Below are 19,116 nucleotides of genomic sequence, written 5' to 3' on the forward strand. Positions count from 1 at the left end.
GTCTGCGAGTTGTGCATATTCTGTCAACTTAAGTTGCCATTCTTCTTTCATTGGGACCGCGTCAGACATTCGGGTTCCAAAGAACGTTCACAAGCTGGAACACTCACTTTCGGGTTTGTGGCGTTTGGGAGCCGAAATGTTCCGACTCCCAAGGCGTTCGGGATCCAAGGTCCAACTGTATGAGAAATTAGTTCGAATTTAGACCACACGCGTTCCCTCTTGTGCGGTTCGATTATTGCTCAGCAGTATCCTGCATGTCTTTTAACGGCAATTATGGCAACTTATCCTTTTATTTTATTTTTTAAAAAACTTTATTTGTCTTTATTTCTCTTTCCTGAAACCAGCTGGTTAGCAAAACGCAAGAAAATAAGTGGGTCTCCAAAGGCATCACTTGACTTGGACCTTTTCTGTTATAATGCAAAGCTTGGGGGGGGGGGGAGGACGCCAAGGGGTTATTTCTATTGCAGTTATTTCCCCCCCCCCAGACCCAGCTAAGGTAAACAAAAATCCACTCCCCCCCCTCCTAACCCCACACTCTGTTTTGAACAGTTTCCATGGTCCGTAAATCCAGTTGGCTCACGGAGGAGACGCGGTTGGTTTAATGAGAGTCTGAAAAACGCCAAGAGTTTTCTTTGGCGAGGGACGAGGCCCCCGGGGGGCCTGTGTGTGTGCGTGTACATTGGGAAGGCCTGGGTGCCGAATTTTAATTGAAACGGAAAATAACAAGTTGGCAAACGGGCCTACACACAAACACGCAATCGTGCCACGGAGGTGCATGGCTGCACCAAAGTTTCCCAAGGAGAAGGAGGAGGAAGCAGCAGCTACGTCTCTCACCAACCCCTTTCCCCCGGGCACATATATCCTGGCATCTAGATGAGCAAAAATAGCCACTGGCAAGGATCCAGCTGCCCGAGCGAGAAAACTGAGCCCATCAGGCTCAGAAGTGAGGGCTGGCTCCCTGTTTCTTAAAAAATCTGCACCCAGGAAGCCCGTATCCTTGCACTGCAACAGCTGGGCGGGCGAGCTGTGTTTTGTTATCCAAACTGATACGATTACTCCTATCTTTCATCGGTGTTTCTCTCTCCCCACGCATCCCCACTGGAGCAATTTCCCCATGGAGAAAGGCGTCGGCGTGGGCATGTGGGACTTCCTAGCTTAGAGAGAAGGTGAGGAAGAGGCGACACGGTCTGCAAAATTTCGAGTGGCACAGAGAAAGTGCATGCAGGAAAAGTGTTCCTCCCTCTCTCCTAACCCCGGAATTCGTGGGCATTTGATGAAGCAGATGGTTGGGAGATTCAGGAAGATAGAAGGAAGTCCTTCATGAGGTTGGGGGGGGAGAGATCGGGGGAGAAAGGAGGACGCAGCAGTACGTTTCCGAGCACAATTCAAAGTGTTGGTGGTGACCTTTAAAGCCCTAAACGGCCTGGGCCCAGTAGACATGAAGGAGCGTCTCCACCTCCATCATTCTGCCCGGACACTGAGGTCCAGTACCGAGGGCCTTCTGGAGGTTTCCTCATTGCGAGAAGCCGAGTTGCAGGGAACCAGGCAGAGGGCCTTCCCGGTAGTGGCACCCTCCCTGTGGAATGCCCTCCCATCAGATGTCAAGGAAATAAACAACTGACTTTTAGATGACGTCTGAAGGCAGACCAACAACATCTAGGGAGGCCCTAGACCTTCCCTGCCCTTGTTCTGTGATACTAAAGGTAAAAAAACGTAAAGGACCTCTGGACGGTTACCGGTAAGTTCTGTCAAAGGCGACTGGGGTTGCGGCGCTCATCTCACTTTTGGGCCGAGGGAGCCGGCGTTTGTCCACAGACAGCTTTCCGGCTCATGTGGCTGGCAGGACTAAACCGCTTCTGGCACAACGGCACACAGAAATGCCGTTTACCTTCCCGCCGCAGCAGTACCTATGTGGTACCTCTACTTACGAATGACTCGACTTACGAATGTTTCTACTTAGGAACGGAGCTCCGTCCGCCATCTTGGATGCGGTTTAGATAGGATTTTTTCTACTTACGAATTTTTAGATAGGGTTGCTTCGACTTACGAATTTTTTCTCCCAATGCATTCCTATGGGATTCGACTTACACATTTTTTCGACTTACAAATGTGCGTTCGGAACGCATTAAATTCGTAAGTAGAGGTACCACTGTATTTATTTACTTGCGCTGGCATGCTTTCGAACTGCTAAGTTGGCAGGAGCAGGGACTGAGCAACAGAAGCTCACCCCGTCGCGGGGATTCGAACTGCCGACCTTCCAATTGGCAAGCCCAGGATGCTCAGTGGTTTACACCGCAGCGCCACCCGCATCCCCTTCTGTGATACTAACACCTAGGGATGCTTAACCCAAGGGGAAATGCCCCCCGCTAGAGCCCTTACCGGAAAAGGATCCTCTTCAGCAACTGCTGGTCTCCTTCCAAGTATCCTGGCCAGTCCTTCTGAACCTCTTTGTAAAGGTAATCCTTCAGGGTGAAGGTGCTGTCTTTGGCGTTCATGTTTGCAACCTGGAAGAGGGAGGGAGAGGACAGGGAAGGGTTTATTTCTCAATCCCTAAACACAGAATCTCAGAGAGTTGGGAGAGACCATGAGGGTCATCCAGTCCAACCCCCTGCAAAGCAGGACTTGAAGCCGCGGTCCTGAGATTACGAGTCTCGCGTTCTACTGGGCTACACTGCAACCTGGAAGAGGGAGGGAGAGAGGAGAGCGCAAAATATGGTCTGAAGCTCAACATCAAAAAAAAGCTAAGATCATGGCCACTGGTCCCATCATCTCCTGGCAAATAGAAGGGGAAGAAATGGAGGCAGTGAGAGATTTTACTTTCTTGGGCTCTGCTTCTTGGGAGAAAAGAGATGACAAACCTAGACAGCATCTTAAAAAGCAGAGACATAACCTTGCCAACAAAGGTCCGTATAGTTAAAGCTATGGTTTTCCCCGCAGTGATGTATGGAAGTGAGAGCTGGACCATAAAGAAGGCTGATCGCCAGAGAATTGATGCTTTTGAATTATGGTGCTGGAGGATTACAGGTAGGTAGCCGTGTTGGTCTGGATCGAAGTAAAATAAAAAAATTCCTTCAGTAGCACCTTAAAGACCAACTAAGTTTTTATTTTGGTATGAGCTTTCGTGTGCATGCACACTTCTTCAGAAGCTGGTGCTGGAGGAGACTCTTGAGAGTCCCAAGAAGATCAAAGCTATCCATTCTGAAGGAAATCAGCCCCGAGTGCTCACTGGAAGAACAGATCCTGAAGCTGAGGCTCCAAGACTCCCTCAAGACTTCATGAGAAAAGAAGACTCCCTGGAAAAGACCCTGATGTTGGGAAAGATTGAGGGCACTAGGAGAAGGGGACGACAGAGGACGAGATGGCTGGACAGTGTTCTCGAAGCTACCAACTTTTGTTAAAAGAAAAAAACACCAGAAGCCTTTTTGTTAGGAATTGTAGGTGCAGGTATACCGAAGAAACTGAAAAGACTGGTCATGTACACGACCACTGCTGCAAGGATACATCTTGCCCTGAGTTGGAAAGACGACAAGATATATACTAGGGTGGACTGGCAGATGAAATTATTGGACTACGCAGAGACTAACCGGGAAACCCAGGAGGATCAAAACTTCAACAAAGAATGGGACAAATTTATATTATACTAGCTGGCTCTGCCATGTGCTGCTGTGGCTCATCTGTGAGATACCCCCCCACCCTGTGCTGATCCATGACGTATCCCGCCTCCTCCTCTCCCCACCCACAGCTTATCCCTGTGATTCCCCCCACCCTGTCCTGACCCATGACGTATCACGCCCCCTCATCCCTGTGAGTGGTCCAACCATGTCCTTACCTATCCCATCCCCTCCTTCCCCCGCCCAGGCGAGTCAGTACCTCCATTCAGCCTTGTCTGTAAAGGTTTCGGGCCTAGTATGTAAACAGGAGCCAAGGTGCTGTTGAGAGGGAAGGTTTTATAGGTGCAGTACCAGTGTAGCCACCACTAGAGGGCGATGGTTTGCAACCTGGTTCTTTTCCCAGCATGCACTTTTGGCTGAGTGGTGCGTTCTGGAACAGGGGTTTTGGGTTTTTTTTTACCTGGCACAGGTGTGGCATCTGTGTTAGCAAACTTTCCTATAGCCTTCGGACATTCACATGTGATGCTGTGTCAAAATATCATCTCAATCGGTCAAGCGGTTTTGGTGAAAAGTGGAAACACACCCACATGCCCAGTTCACATTTATATATATATATAGATTTGAAAGACCACTGTAAACACTTGAACTCTTGGGCAGGTTTTAAATAACTCCTGCAAGGACTTTGGATACAACGGAGGATTGTAAATTAGATGGACTTATAATATGCAGGGTTGTTTTTTTTTTATAAAAAAAAGCTGCTTAAAGAACCCATGGAGGGGAGGTCTTCAGATTCAGAAGAATCTTGTGTAATTTTTATTGTTTGCGATTGTGAGGGTAAATGAATTTGTAAAATCAAATAAAAACAATTTCCCCCAAAAAGGAGGAGGAGGAATAATAAAGATCCATGGTCGGAAACCCCGGACTTCTACGGAGAATCAGGCCGTGCACAGACTCACCTGCTGTAGCAGACCATCGAGGGAGTCCTTGTCTTGTGGTGTGAGGCCGTCCTTCTGCAGCCGCAACAACAACTCCGGCTTCTTGTAGGGCTTGAGAGCCAGCAAATGCAGGACGCGGTCTCTGAAGGGCCGCTGGGAGACGGCGCTGTTTCCTTTCTTGATAGCGCTGGCCATGTTGACAGGCGTCGGGCGGATCCGCGAAGGGACAGCGTCTGAAGCCCCCGGGGCCGGCTTCCGCACCTTGACCGTCTTGCCTAAGCGAGAGGAAACGGAAAGGGTTGGGGTCTGTGCTGTTCTTGTGAGGGGAGAAAGGGTGGGAATATGGAAAAATGGATATACAGTGGTACCTTGGTTCTCAAACATAATCCGTTCCAGAGGTCTGTTCCAAAACCAAGGCGCGCTTTCCCATAGAAAGTAATGCAAAACTGGATTAATCTGTTCCAGACTTTTAAAAACAACCCTTAAAACAGCAATTTAACATGAATTTTACTATCTAACGAGACCACTGATCCATAAAATGAAAGCAATAAACCATGTACTGCAGTCACACACACACACACACACACACACACACACACACACACACAATCAATCAATAGCCGAACTGGGTTCCACATAGTCATAAAAAAAAAAAAAAGAGCCGCAAAAACTCAAAATAGCAAAAACAGACAGACCTCAGCGTAACACTCCGAACGGAAGCGTAACACTCAAAACCGAGCACGTCCAGCTTCTGAAAAAGGTTCACAAACCGGAACACTTACTTCTGGGTTTGCAGTGTTTGGGTTCCAAGTTGTTTGAGTACCAAGGTACCACTGTATCGACTTTGGGCCAACCAACAGATGAGGAAGACGAATTCTTCCATGTTTATGGCTTTAAGTGGCAAATGCAGCCCAATGGCCACACAGTGGTACCTTGGTTTTCGGAGCGTCTCGGAAGCCGGACGTTTCGGTTTACAAACGCTGAAAACCCGGTAGTAAATGGTTCTGTTTTTAACGCGCCTCGGAAATCGAATGGCTTCCGCTGGGGGTGTGTGTTATTCCCCCCTGCCCCATTTTTCTGCATTTTTACGCCCTTTGCACCTCGGTTTCCGACAGTTTCGGACGTCAAACGGTCTTCCGGAATGGATTGCGTCTGAAAACCGGGGCACCGCTGTACCTGCAGCTACAACACCTTGTTAACAGCCTTCCCGAGCTCCCGAGAGACCAGAGATATTGGAACAACCGGAGAGATCTTTCGAAACTGAAAAAAGCAGTGATGGCTTTCTATATATGTGTCTCCAACAGGCAAGCTTGATGTGCAGACTCTAAGAAATGACTGGCTGGGAAAGTGTTTTTGCCGTTTGGTACCAGCGGCTTTATACAACAGACTGTAATATTCCGAGTTTATTGGACTCCACTTCTATCGTTTGGCTAGAAAACGATGCTGGGTCGTGGTAGCCCCGAAAGGCCCCCCCCCCAAACCCTGCTCTAGAGAGTCACCAAAGGCTGCCAGTTTGCGCAGGCACCACTGAACTAGACCACAGGATCTGACGTGGCAGAATGCAGCTTCCTTTTTTCTTAGGAACCTAAATCAGATAGGAGGCCGGAACGGGGCTGATTGCGTTCCGAGATGAAGGGGCTTCCTGTTCCTGGTTCGCCTCGATTTCCTTTTCTAAAAACAAATGCACACCGAAAACCCTCGCCTTCCTAGAATACAGGCAAAGCTTGCAAGGTCAAAGCTGCTCTCCGTTTTTATTTTATTTCAAGTACAGAGGCTGGACGTTTGAGAAGCTTTGCCCAAACAACAACAGCACCTCAATGTTTTAGGAAAGGAAGTTCAACAGATGGTGGGAATCATAGAATTGTAGAGCTGGAAGGGGACACACACACACACACACACACACACACACACACCCCGGGCCACCGAGTCAAACTCCCGGCAATCAGGGTGGATAAAAATCAATGATTTTAAAAATTGAAATTTTTTTTTACTTAAATTGGATTTTTAAAATAAAATGCTTTTGGAGGAAAAATCTTTCTAAAGATTTTCTATTTAAGTTACATTACCCAGGTGGCGCTGTGGGTTAAACCACTGAGCCTAGGGCTTGCCGATCAGAAGGTCGGCGGTTCGAATCCCTGTGACGGGGTGAGCTCCCGTTGCTTGGTCCCAGCTCCTGCCAACCTAGCAGTTCGAAAGCATGTCAAAGTGCAAGTAGATAAATAGGAACCGCTACAGACAGCGGGAAGGTAAACGGCATTTCCATGTGCTGTTCTGGTTCGCCAGAAGCGGCTTAGTCTTGCTGGCCACATGACCTGGAAGCTGTACGCCGGCTCCCTCGGCCAATAATGCGAGATGAGCGCCACAACCCCCGAGTCGGTCACGACTGGACCTAATGGTCAGGGGTCCCTTTACCTTTACCTTACAGTCCACAGGCTATTCATCAGGAAATGAGGATTTGTTTTAAGTTTCTCATGTGTGCTAAAACTCAGTCTAAGCTGTTTTTTTAAAAAATGTTTAACCACACCAGTTAACAAACATGGATACATATGCTATAATGTTATTGTTTTAGTTAAATAAATTGCTATTAAGGAAGTGATTATTTTTCTCCTTCCAACAGCAGAAACGCTGTCCAAATATAAACAGTTAACTTGTTAAACCTCACAACAATTTCATAATTATCTGTCTATGTATTTCTAGCAGTATAACCAAATCAGTAATTTTTGATGTAACTGTTAAAAGCTACGCTGGAAAATTATTATTCTGAGAATGAAACCTTCATCTGGTTGTAAATATTAAGATTCTACCAGCAAGAATGAGTCTTTCTGTAAAAAAAAGAAAGAAGATTTAAATCAAGTCTTACTGACTAAGTGATTGAAATTGTGATTGAAATCCATTTGATTTAAATTAGATCCATCCTGCTGGCAATTCAGGGACGCTTTGCCCAATGTGGGGTTCCAACCTGTGACCCTGAGATTAAAACTCATGCATGGGTAGGCAAACTAAGGTGCCGGGGCCGGATCCGGCCCAATCGCCTTCTAAATCCAGGCCGCGTATGGTCTGGGAATCAGTGTGTTTTTACATGAGTAGAATGTGTGCTTTTATTTAAAATGCATCCCTGGGTTATTTGTTGGGCATAGGAATTTGTCACCCCCCCCCAATATAGTCTGCCCCCCCCCAAGGTCTGAGGGACAGTGGACTGGCCCCCTGCTGAAAAATGTTTGCTGGCCCCTGCTAGTGGCTGAGTTATCGCAGAGACAACCCCAGGGGCATCCATGTAAATTGGTGCAATATTTTGGGGGTTTAATTTGGATGGAAATGATCAGCCTTACGAAAGAAACTGTTGTTTCCTGGCCAAAATTAACGTCAGCGAATGCGTTTGGGTTTCGCCAATGCAGACATATTGTCAAAAGAACTGTCTTCTGTACGACACTGGCGGCTCCGAAAAGTAGTTGCAACTCAATAGAAAACAGCCCCAAAATCTGACACCAGGTGTACCTCTCACCTCTATAACAGAGGAAATCGTGCCTCATTTGAGATTCCAACAAGAACGACAGACTCCACGCACCTTCTTATGCAATTTGCCATTGCTTTGTAACTTACACTTGTCATTTTCAAGACAATGCTTGTCACAAGCTAAGCAAATCTAAATTTATACTTGCCATTCGGATAAGTGCTGATATTCTTTATTTGCACTTTCTTATTCTAACCCCTGTGCAACCCCTGTTTCAAACCCCTGTTTCAAAATTGGGAAAGGAGTACGACAAGGTTGTATATTGTCTCCCTGCTTATTTAACTTATATGCAGAATTCATCATGCGAAAGGCTGGACTAGATGAATCCCAAGCTGGAATTAAGATTGCCGGAAGAAATATCAACAACCTCAGATATGCAGATGACACAACCTTGATGGCAGAAAGCGAGGAGGAATTAAAGAACCTTTTAATGAGGGTGAAAGAGGAGAGCGCAAAATATGGTCTGAAGCTCAACATCAAAAAAACCAAGATCATGGCCACTGGTCCCATCACCTCCTGGCAAATAGAAGGGGAAGAAATGGAGGCAGTGAGAGATTTTACTTTCTTGGGCTCCTTGATCACTGCAGATGGTGACAGCAGTCACGAAATTAAAAGACGCCTGCTTCTTGGGAGAAAAGCAATGACAAACCTAGACAGCATCTTAAAAAGCAGAGACATCACCTTGCCGACAAAGGTCCGTATAGTTAAAGCTATGGTTTTCCCAGTAGTGATGTATGGAAGTGAGAGTTGGACCATAAAGAAGGCTGATCGCCGAAGAATTGATGCTTTTGAATTATGGTGCTGGAGGAGACTCTTGAGAGTCCCATGGACTGCAAGAAGATCAAACCTATCCATTCTTAAGGAAATCAGCCCTGAGTGCTCCCTGGAAGGACAGATCGTGAAGCTGAGGCTCCAATACTTTGGCCACCTCATGAGAAGAGAAGAATCCTTGGAAAAGACCCTGATGTTGGGAAAGATTGAGGGCACTAGGAGAAGGGGACGACAGAGGACAAGATGGTTGGACAGTGTTCTCGAAGCTACCAACATGAGTTTGACCAAACTGCGGGAGGCAGTGCAAGACAGGAGTGCCTGGCGTGCTCTGGTCCATGGGGTCACGAAGAGTCGGACACGACTAAACGACTAAACAACAACATTCTAACCCCTGTGCAACTGAACTCAGTCTACAGTACATGCCTGGTTTTATAGCCTTGTCTTTCATTTTAAAAAATAATAATCATTGTTCGTTACAGCTGTTCTCCCTCTCTCTCTGACGCAGAGAACCTTTGCTATAGAAGGCTGTGTTTAGGAGGAGATTCACGCTTGGCTGACAGCCGTCCAACGAACACCTAATTTGCGCTGGAAGAAAATTTCCCAGAGGAAAGGAAACTTTGCCCCAGGAAAAGTTCCGAAGCTTTTCGTTTTGGCAGGAAGGCCGCTGCGGAGAGGCCTGTCGCCTCTTATTGCTTGCTGATAAGGCTTCCCGTCTCCTCCCAACAAGGAAAAAAACACACCCTTGTTCTTCCCAGCACACAGGAAAACACACACTTCCTGCCATTGCTTGCTCCTGCAAGAGTCTGGCTGCCAAATGCACAGCAAAACGATGTGTCAGGGATAACTCAGCAATCTGCAATCTGCTCCTGTTTACAGACACAGACTCTGCGGAGGAAGGGCGAGAGAGGCAGGCCAGGCACCGTCAGCTCAAAGAGTCTAAAATGGGCTCCCTCCTGATCAGTAGTAGTAATAATAATAATAATAATAATAATAATAATAATAATAATAATAATAATAATTCCTTCCAGTAGCACCTTAGAGACCGACTGAGTTTGCCTCTCTGGCAGGAAGGTAAACGGCGTTTCCGTGCGCTGCTCTGGTTCGCCAGAAGTGGCTTTGTCATGCTGGTCACATGACCTGGAAGCTGTATGCCGGCTCCCTCGGCCAATAACGCGAGATGAGCGCTGCAACCCCCGAGTCGGTCACGACTGGACCTAATGGGCAGGGGTCCCTTTAAGGTGCTACTGGAAGGATTTTTGTGTGTGTGTTTCGACTACGTCAGACCAATTCAGCTACCTACCTGTAATTAATAATAAAGGGGTAAAAGTAAAGGGGCCCCTGACCATCAGGTCCAGTCGTGTCCGACTCTGGGGTTGCGGCGCTCATCTCGCTCTATCAGCCGAGGGAGCTGGCATTTGTCCGCAGACAGCTTCCGGGTCATGTGGCCAGCATGACAAAGCTGCTTCTGGCGAACTAGAGCAGCGCACGGAAATGGCGTTTACCTTCCCACCGGAGCGGTCCCTATTTATCTACTTGCACTTTGATGTGCTTTCAAACTGCTAGGTGGGCAGGAGCTGGGGCCGAGCAACGGGAGCTCACCCCGTTGCAGGGATTCGAACCGCCGACCTTCTGATCAGCAAGCCCTAGACTCTACGTGGTTTAACCCACAGCACCACCTGGGTCCCTTGTAACTAATAATATTTATTTATTTATACATACCCCGCCCATCTGGCTGTGTTTCCCAGCCACTCTGGGTGGCTCACCACAGAATATTAAAATCAAGATAAAACACCAAACATAAAAAAAAAAACTTCCCTAGGGCTGGGCTATATCTTGTTTTCAACTTCGTGATATATCACCAGGTAAACATCGCGATATACCGATATATCACAATGTCTGGAACTAGGCTGGAGCTATGTTGAGGCATGGGCTGGCTTCACGGTTCCCCCCGCACTGTGATTTTTGCACAGCACACACAAATACGATTTGCAATATACTGGCAGGATAAAAATTATGAAACCAGTATCACGATACAGACTTCAAGCTGGGTTTGGACGATGCATCGACCGGCCCTGCCCAACACACGTCGCGATATATTGACAGGTCAAAAATCATCAAATCAATACATTCGTACCTTGGAAGTCGAACGGAATCCATTCCAGAAGACCGTCCGACTTCCAAAACTTTCAGAAACCAAAGCGCGGCTTCCGATTGGCTGCAGGAAGCTCCTGCAGCCAATCGGAAGCCGTCAGACCTTTGGCTTCCAAAAATAGTTCGCAAACCGGAACAGTCACTTCTGGGTTTGCGGCGTGCGGGAGCCAAAATGTTCGGGAATTAAGCTGTCGCGATACAGACTTCAGACAGGTTTGGTACGATAATCGTCCAGCCTGAACATGGATCGTGATTCGCGATTAGACTGCCAGGTCAAAAACTATGAACCCGATATCACAATATGGACTTCGAACCAGTTTGGGACAATACAACGATTTATCACCCAGGCAGGCCTACTGGTGACTTTGAAAGACCTGGGTTGGTCTGTCAAGTGTTCTTTAGCTGAGATTCCCACACTGCAAAGGGTTGGGCTGGATGACCTTTGGGGGGGGGTTCTTCCCCCCCTGCAATACTATGCTTCCACAAAGCAGCCTGCTCCACGACCCTTAATAAACAGCTCAGCCAGAGGTACCCTTACAAATGTAGCCGTTATTGTTCTCCAACAGCTTGCAATCATCTATATTGAATGGATGCATGCATGGGAGGGCAGGGGGGGGGGTCAATGAAAGAACTGTGCCAGAGGGGTGGATATCTAGTTCCCTGTTCAAAACATCCCTATTGATTTCCAGCTTTTGGGGAGACAACGTGGCAAGTTTCTCTTTCCCACACAGGAAAACGCTCCCTTCTTTTTTCTCTAAAAGTGGGTGTGTGTTTTCGTTTCAGGCAGCGTACGTTAAGAAACCCACAAACATGAGCTAAGGGGCCTGAACCACGGAATAATGGCACGACCTGATGCCTCGTGTGCGAGAAACGCAATGGAGGTCTGCTGAGGTTCCACGTGGCCCCCAGAAGGCTGCTTGCAAGAGAATGAGGGTTCTGAAGCGGCTCCCCGGACCTGCTCCACGGCCGGAGACGCTCGTGGCCCTCCCCTGCTGAAAAGATTGACCGTGCGCAATGCTGTCGCTGCTCACCAACATAGCGGCCCCCAGGCTTGATGACGATGGCCCCCCGGCTCCGGGTCTCCTCCTCCACCAGCGCCATGCTCTGCTTCGCCTTCTGGTAGGAGTCGTCGGTGGCACAAACGGTGATTTTGTCCTGGATGCTACCAAGGCAGTCCAGCTGGATGTTCCCATTGCTGCTGGAGGGTAAGCAGAGGCAGAAATGGAAAACCTGAGTCTTTCGGGAAGAAGCCGCCGCCTGGTCCTTGCACCTGATCATAAAGTGCAGGCCGCCGCCACCCCCAGGTCAGAGACAGTGTTGCATAGCGGTTAGAGTGCCTGGGAGAGACCAGGGTTAAAATCCCCACCCGCCTCTGTTTCTTCGCCTTCCTCTAAAAGTCTCCCGGTTTGCTGGCTTTCTAGGCTATGCGGCCCTTGGAACCTCCCTGTGTGGCCCACAGGATGATAATAATCATAATCATAATCATAATTTATTACTTATATCCTGCCCATCTGGCTGGGTTTCCCCAGCCACTCTGAGTGGCTCCCAACAAAATATTAAAAACGTGATAAAACACCAGTCAATAAAAACTTCCCTAAACAGGTCTGCCTTCAGCTGTCTTCTAAAGGTCAGTTGTTTATTTCCTTGACATCTGATGGGAGGGCGTTCCACAGGGCAGGCACCACTACCGAGAAGGCCCTCTGCCTAGTTCCCTGTAACCTCACTTCTCGCAGGGAGGGAACCGCCAGAAGGCCCTCGGAGCTGGACCTCAGTGTCCAGGGCTGAACGATGGGGGTGGAGACGCTCCTTCAAGTCTACTGGGCCGAGGCTGTTTAGGGCTTTCAAGGTCAGCACCAACACTTTGAATTGTGCTCGGAAAAGTACTGGGAGCCAATGTAGGTCTTTCAGGACCGTTGTTATGTGGTCTCGGCAGCCACTCCCAGTCCCCAGTCTGGCTGCCGCATTCTGGATTAATTGTAGCTTCTGGGTCACTTTCAAAGATAGCCCCATGTAGAGCGCATGGCAGTAGTCCAAGCGGGAGATAACCAGAGCATGGACCACTCTAGCGAAACACTCTGCTTGTGTGGATCGGGGGACAAAGAGGGGTTCCTGAGCATGTGCAGAAACGTGCCTAGCGTTTAAAGGCAGTATTTGCACCCAGTGCCCTGCTCACTTCCCCCTCCAGCCCCGCCGGCCGCTGGCCAAAGGGGGAAAGTTCACACCCCTGAGTCGAAGCAATGGGTTGCAAATTGCCCTATCGGCGCCAGGAAGTTTTCTGGGGCGTTCTGTCCCCGTTTGAAGCTCCCCACCTGCGGAAAAACCACATCGCCAGCTATGGCAAATGGGGGGAGGGGGGGCTTGGACGGGGCAACTCACCTGGAGACATACTGCTGGACACAGTCGAAACTCCCTTGGGGACTATCCTTCCCGATGTTGGAGAGGTAAAATGAGAACGTCTGGGCCCCTGCTGCTCCATCCGGCCGAGGTATCGAGATGTGCTGGGTTGGGTTTTTTAAAAGAAAAAAAAACATTAGAAGATGTACATGTAAAGCCTTAGCCAGCAGGTCACAGAATAAGGGAATAGGAGAGTTGAAAGGGGCGCCCAGGAGTCATCCAATCCAACCCACTGCAACGCAGGAATTCCGCCTGAAGATGCCCCCCATCAGATCTGGCGGTGCCAACCTCTGTTCAAAAAACTCCAATCTATTATTATTATTGTTTATTAAATTTGTACACCACCACGCTTCATCTGAAGAACACAGCGTAGAAATGTCAAATAAAAAACAGAGAATGCGTAATAATGACAAACAAACACTCACACACGCACACGCACACGCTACTATGTTGTTGCTGCTGCTACTGCTGCTGTTGTTATTGATAGAATCATAGAACCATGAAGGGGCACCCAGCGCTCATCTAGTCCAACCCCCTGCAAGGTAGGAATCGCTCCTAAAGAACCACAGTCAGATGGCTGTCCTATCTCTGCTAAATAAAAACCTCAAATGAAGCAGGGCAGATGGGGAAGGGGTAGGGGTGGGGAACATTTTGGGGCAGGAAGCCCAGCGATCCCCATATAAACTAACCAGGACCCTGCATTACTCACGTGCCTCCTCCTTGAGAGGTACAGAGGGTGGCAACACGAGAACGGGGTCTTTTCTGTGGTGGCTCCCCACTTGTGGGATGGTCTCCCCAGGGAGGCTTGCCTGGCACCTTTAGGCACCAGGCAAAGACGCTCTTCTTCAACCAAGCCTTTTAAACGTGTTTGTGGGAAGGGGGGGGCTAGCGTCTTGTTGTTTTTATTTTATCTATTCATTTGTGCTTCTATCCTGTATTTTTACCTTATGAACCACCCTGAGATCTTTCGAGGAAGGGCAATATATACATCTAATAAATAATCAGAAGAAGAAACCAGGACCTGCAGTAGAGAAACCACAACCAACTCATTTCTTGGCCAGTGGCGGCCATGCTCGGTGGTCAGAACAGCTGCTCGACATGCAGAAGGCTCTAGGTTCACCCTTCAGCATTGCCAGGGAGGGTAGGGCTCACACCCCACCCTCTGACCCAAACCCTGGTGAGCTTGTGCCGGCCACTGTTGACACTGCTAATGGGCCGATACTCTGACTCGATGTAAGGCAAGTTGCCACATTCCGATTGCCGTGGCTCTGTGGTTAGAGCGCCATGTAAAACACCCACCCACCCACAAATATCCCGCAGGTAGGAAAATGTCAGAGCAAAATCCCTGACAAGCCAGCTTTCTGCTTGCGGGGGCTCCACGCCAAGGAGGCACCTGAGGGCTCTTTTGTCTAGGGTTGTGCTGTCGCCGACATTCTTTTCTTTAAAAAATTCGTTGCGGGGGTGCCCTTTGCAAGCCTCCACCCCAGTTCCCAGCTTAAGGGCAGAAGTGGATCTTGCAGAGGGTGCTCGGGAACCGTTCTGCCTGACAGAGAGAGGTCAGCTGCAGCAGCAGCAGCAGCTCTCACAAAGTGAAACAGGGAAAGAGAAAAGGCTCAGTTTCCAACAAAACAGCCCCAAGAATAGAATAACGGCCGTTTCTAGTTTCCTACTGAAAACTCATATCTGAACTAGCTTTTTTTTCATTTTCTTTTTAGGAGGCGCCTACGAGATTCGTCCCGGTTTCTGAACCTCCTAACCGAAATCCCATTGTCCCATCTCAGCGCCGGAGAGGCCATTAAGCCAAGCCTCGGTCTTCCTCATCTGCGCAATGGGGTTCGGTTGGCCCACTTTTTAGGAAGGCTATGCTCCGGTAAGCCCCACGCTCTGTGGCAGGTCGTGGCGTTTTGCAACCGCCTGTCTCAAGAGATATTGGGAGTGTGCCTCCGGGGGGTGGGTGGGTGGGAGTTAAATATGTGTGTTAGGTAAAGGTAAAGGGACCCCTGACCGTTAGGGTCCAGTCACAGACAACTCTGGGGTTGCAGCGCTCAGCTTATGTTATTGGCTGAGGGAGCCGGTGTACAGCTTCTGGGTCATGTGGCCAGCATGACAAAGCCGCTTCTGGTGAACCAAAGCAGCGCACGGAAACGCTGTTTACCTTCCCGCCGGAGCGCTACCTATTTATCTACTTTGACGTGCTTTCGAACTGCTAGGTGGGCAGGAGCTGGAACCGAGCAACGGGAGCTCACCCTATCACGGGGATCTGAACCGCTAACCTTCCGATCGGCAAGCCCTAGGCTCTGTGGTTTAACCCACAGTGCCACCAGCGCCCTGTGTTAGCAAGCACCAAATATATCCCCCCTCCCGGGGTACAGCTCTGGGTGGTGTGTCTGGGGGTCCCGGGCTGCCCAGACGACAAGACCCCCGTCTCGGCCTCAAAGATGGGGTCCAAAGGAAGGTTTGGGGTCAGAGTTTTCCTTCTCCTAGATGGGCTCCCTTCCCAGGTGGACGAGCCCCATCTGCCCCTCAATTCTGCACAGACAGAAACCCCCTTCTTGACCGTTGGACCCCCCTATTGTCCTCGTCCATCAGAGCCTGTCTTCGCTTGCAGAGGAAGCCCCTAACTCCCCGAGGGTTTGGGGCCCATCGGCTCCCCTCCCCTGGTTTAGCCGGGCAGTCGAAGCCGTTTCCCGGGATTATGACCGCTGTCGCCTGCTGACAGCTTTTAGGAGCCACAGGTTGAGAGCGGATTGCAGGGTGGGGACCAAGTTACCCTCTAAGGAGCGGAACATGTCCCTCAACAGAGGCACTACCTATCGCCCTAACACCATACACCCCAGGGACTAGGAACTTTAAAACAAACAAACCCACATTTGGGCTTTTGCAAGAAGGGGAAGAGTTGTGGTAGAATTCGGCCTGGTTCAAGGATGGACTTCAGGAGGAACAGTCTGCAGCTTGCATCTGCTCTGCATGCAGAATACAACAATATAATTTATACCCCACCCATCTGGTTGGGTTTCCCCAGCCACTTGAAGGTCCTGGGTTCAATTCCCGATGGTTAACGGCAGCTGTGGCTGGCAACTAGATGGGCCCCTGGCCTGATCCCGCAAGGCTGTTCTTACAGCTGCATTGCAGGGGGTTGGGCTAGATGACCGTCGGGACCACCTTCCAACTCTGCGATTCTATGAAAACATGCGAGTGGAAAAATTGGATATGCCTCACAATACGCAGCTCCACCTGGAGCGCTTAGATCCCCGGAGGTTCATGGGCCTCTGAGTCATTCAGATTTACTTGGGTGTTTTTTTTAAATGCATTTCTTTAAAGGAGAGAGAGCAAAGCAGTTTTTTTTTTTTTTACATTCGTTCACAGGCCTCTGACTTACCCCTTGGCTTCCTTCAAACTGAATTGACGGCTTCAGCGCCACCGAGTCCTGGAAAGAAAGTGGCAGAGAGGAGAGAAATGAATGTGGGGATCTTTAAGGAGACTCTTGCAACAGCTGAAATCAGACCCGAGTCTTCACAATGGGCAACCTCCTCCTCCTCCTCCTCTGCCATTCTAAGGTAGACTGCCTCTGCTCTCGGAGGCTCCATTTAAGAACCACGAGAAGCTGAAGAGGAGAACAGGTATCAGCTGCATCAGGCCGAAAGGAGGACGGTGTGCCCTCGCCGTGGCCAAAGAGACGCCCCAACAGGACCGGACGACAACAGAAGCAACTCTTCCCCGCTCGCGGCAATGGATTCAAGTTACAAGGAGATTCAGACTCAACATCAGGAAGAACTTTCTGACAGCGAGAGCCGTTTGATGGTGGTACGGTCCCCACCCCCTGGAGGTTGTGGACTCTCCTTCTTTGGAGGCTTTTGAACAGATGTTTAAAACCCTGGATGTTTTAGTTGAGATTCAGGCAATGCACGGGGTTGGTCTAGAACAGGCACCCCCAAACTGCGGCCCTCAATATGTTTTGGCCTACAACTCCCATGATCCCTATCTAACAGGACCAGTGGTTGGGGAAGATGGGAACTGTAGTCCAAAACATCTGGAGGGCCAAAGTTTGGGGGTGCCTGGTCTAGAAGACCCTCGGGGTCCCCCGCCCCCTGCAGAAGCGAGTCCCGCAGTTCTAGCTACACGCTATGCGAAAAAGTCCTTCCTTCTGTCTGCCCTGGGTGATTTCAGCTGGGAAATGAGATTTAATAAGGACTACTAGGAAAGCAGAGAACCTTCCTTGTTGAGAGAACCGAGAGGCTGGTGACGCAAGACGTAGCTCTCAAAGAGTGCCTGCTTTTTATTATTTTTTAAATGAACTTCATCCACTTCTGCTCGAGTTCACAGAGGCCACAGCAAAACTCCCACCCACAGAGGGAGTCTATCTCCAAATACCAGCTGCTCAGCGGGGGGTGGGGGTGGACTTCCCCTCCTTCCATTGCTTCTGCATCTGGCTGGTTGGGCAGGGTGGAAACCTGGCCTGGGCCGCCCAGGAGCCACAAGCAGATTCTGAGGTTTCCCAGGCGCTGCCCGCAAGCTTTCAAGGCTCTAGAAACTAGAAAGGGCGACGCTATTATTAAGTGAAAACAGGAGATTCAGATGAACTCTCAGTACTGAACAATACTGCTTTGCCCTCACTTCCTGCGCTCGCGCACCTGCCCAGCACCCCAGCAGGATGGCAACCTCATGCAACGGCAGAGCAGATTATAGGGCAGCGCAACATAAAATCGCAGGGTGGTTGCCCTTGTTAGAAGGGGAGAGGGCATCTGTCTCCAAATCCCTCAAGGGCTGCCACGTGGAAGGTGGGAAAAGTCTTGTTTTCTGCTGTTCCGGAAAGCAGGGCCTGAACCTGTCCATCGGGAGAGGCCGCCTTGAAGGCCGGGTTCAATCCATGCAGAACGCAGGATTGAAGCACACACAGTTGATGGGCGAGGGCTTCGATCCTACTTGGTCGCTCTCTCCTATTGGCCAGCTTTAGGCAAGTGGGCAGGACCACCGGTCTGCCCATCACCGGACATAAGAAGCTGGCTTGTGTGGACGCGGCGGCAGCAGCGAGATAAATATCTGGCCCATCCCGGGGGGCGGGGGGGGGAGCGCCCCGATCAAGCAATTCAACTTTTGATTAGGGGTCAGCAAACTTTTTCAGTAGGGGGCTGGTCCACTATCCCTCAGACCTTGTGGGGGGCCAGACTATATTGGGCGGGGGAAATGAACGAATTCCTATGTCCCACAAAGAACCCAGAGATGCATTTTAAATAAAAGGACACATTCTACTCATGTAAAAACACGCTGATTCCCAGACCGTCCGCGGGCCAGATTTAGAAGGCGATTGGGCCTGATCCGGCCCCCCGGGCCTTAGTTTGCCTACCCATAGTTTTGATGAATCAATCCGCTCCCGCAAAGTACCCCCGACTCGGATTTTGAGGTTCCCCAGGAGCACACTTTCAAGCTTCTCTTCACCTCCTTAGGAGCTAGAAGTCACGGGCCGTTAATAGAAAACATTACTTTGCAAAAGCCAGAGATTGAGCGCCCGGCTTTGCATTGCCATTGTCCTCTGTCCCTCCAGTGCGAGTGTATATTTGTGTGCGCACACTCAAAGCTGCGCCACGCTTTTATGCAACTGATGGAGAAAACGCACAGATGGGGCAGCGGCAAAAATAACTTTGGGGTATGCGTGTGTGCCTCTCGGGGGTGTGTGTGTGTGGCTGCCGGGCATTTTAGTGCCCCTCGCCAACCTTAAAGACTTATTCTTTCCTCTCCTCCCTCA

The 19,116-nt window shown here is 49.6% G+C and overlaps 1 protein-coding gene across 2 annotated transcripts in view; it reads right to left on the reverse strand.

Annotated features, from left to right (window-relative positions):
* ELL (elongation factor for RNA polymerase II) overlaps positions 1 to 19,116 on the reverse strand; it is a 53,353-nt gene that overhangs the window by 14,977 nt on the left and 19,260 nt on the right. The window contains exons 2-6 of one of the 2 annotated variants that reach the window (XM_060275345.2): positions 16,753 to 16,800; positions 13,356 to 13,477; positions 12,011 to 12,177; positions 4,568 to 4,821; positions 2,380 to 2,504 (exon numbers count right to left, since the gene is read on the reverse strand). In XM_060275345.2, coding sequence (XP_060131328.2) covers positions 2,380 to 2,504; positions 4,568 to 4,821; positions 12,011 to 12,177; positions 13,356 to 13,477; positions 16,753 to 16,800 — 716 coding nt within the window. The remainder of the gene's footprint in view (positions 1 to 2,379; positions 2,505 to 4,567; positions 4,822 to 12,010; positions 12,178 to 13,355; positions 13,478 to 16,752; positions 16,801 to 19,116) is intronic. The other variant, XM_060275346.2, reaches the window with a different exon arrangement.

The sequence above is a fragment of the Zootoca vivipara genome, chromosome 6, assembly GCF_965207765.1.
Source record: "Zootoca vivipara chromosome 6, rZooViv2.hap1.1, whole genome shotgun sequence".
In the NCBI taxonomy this organism is placed as follows: Eukaryota; Metazoa; Chordata; class Lepidosauria; order Squamata; family Lacertidae; genus Zootoca; species Zootoca vivipara.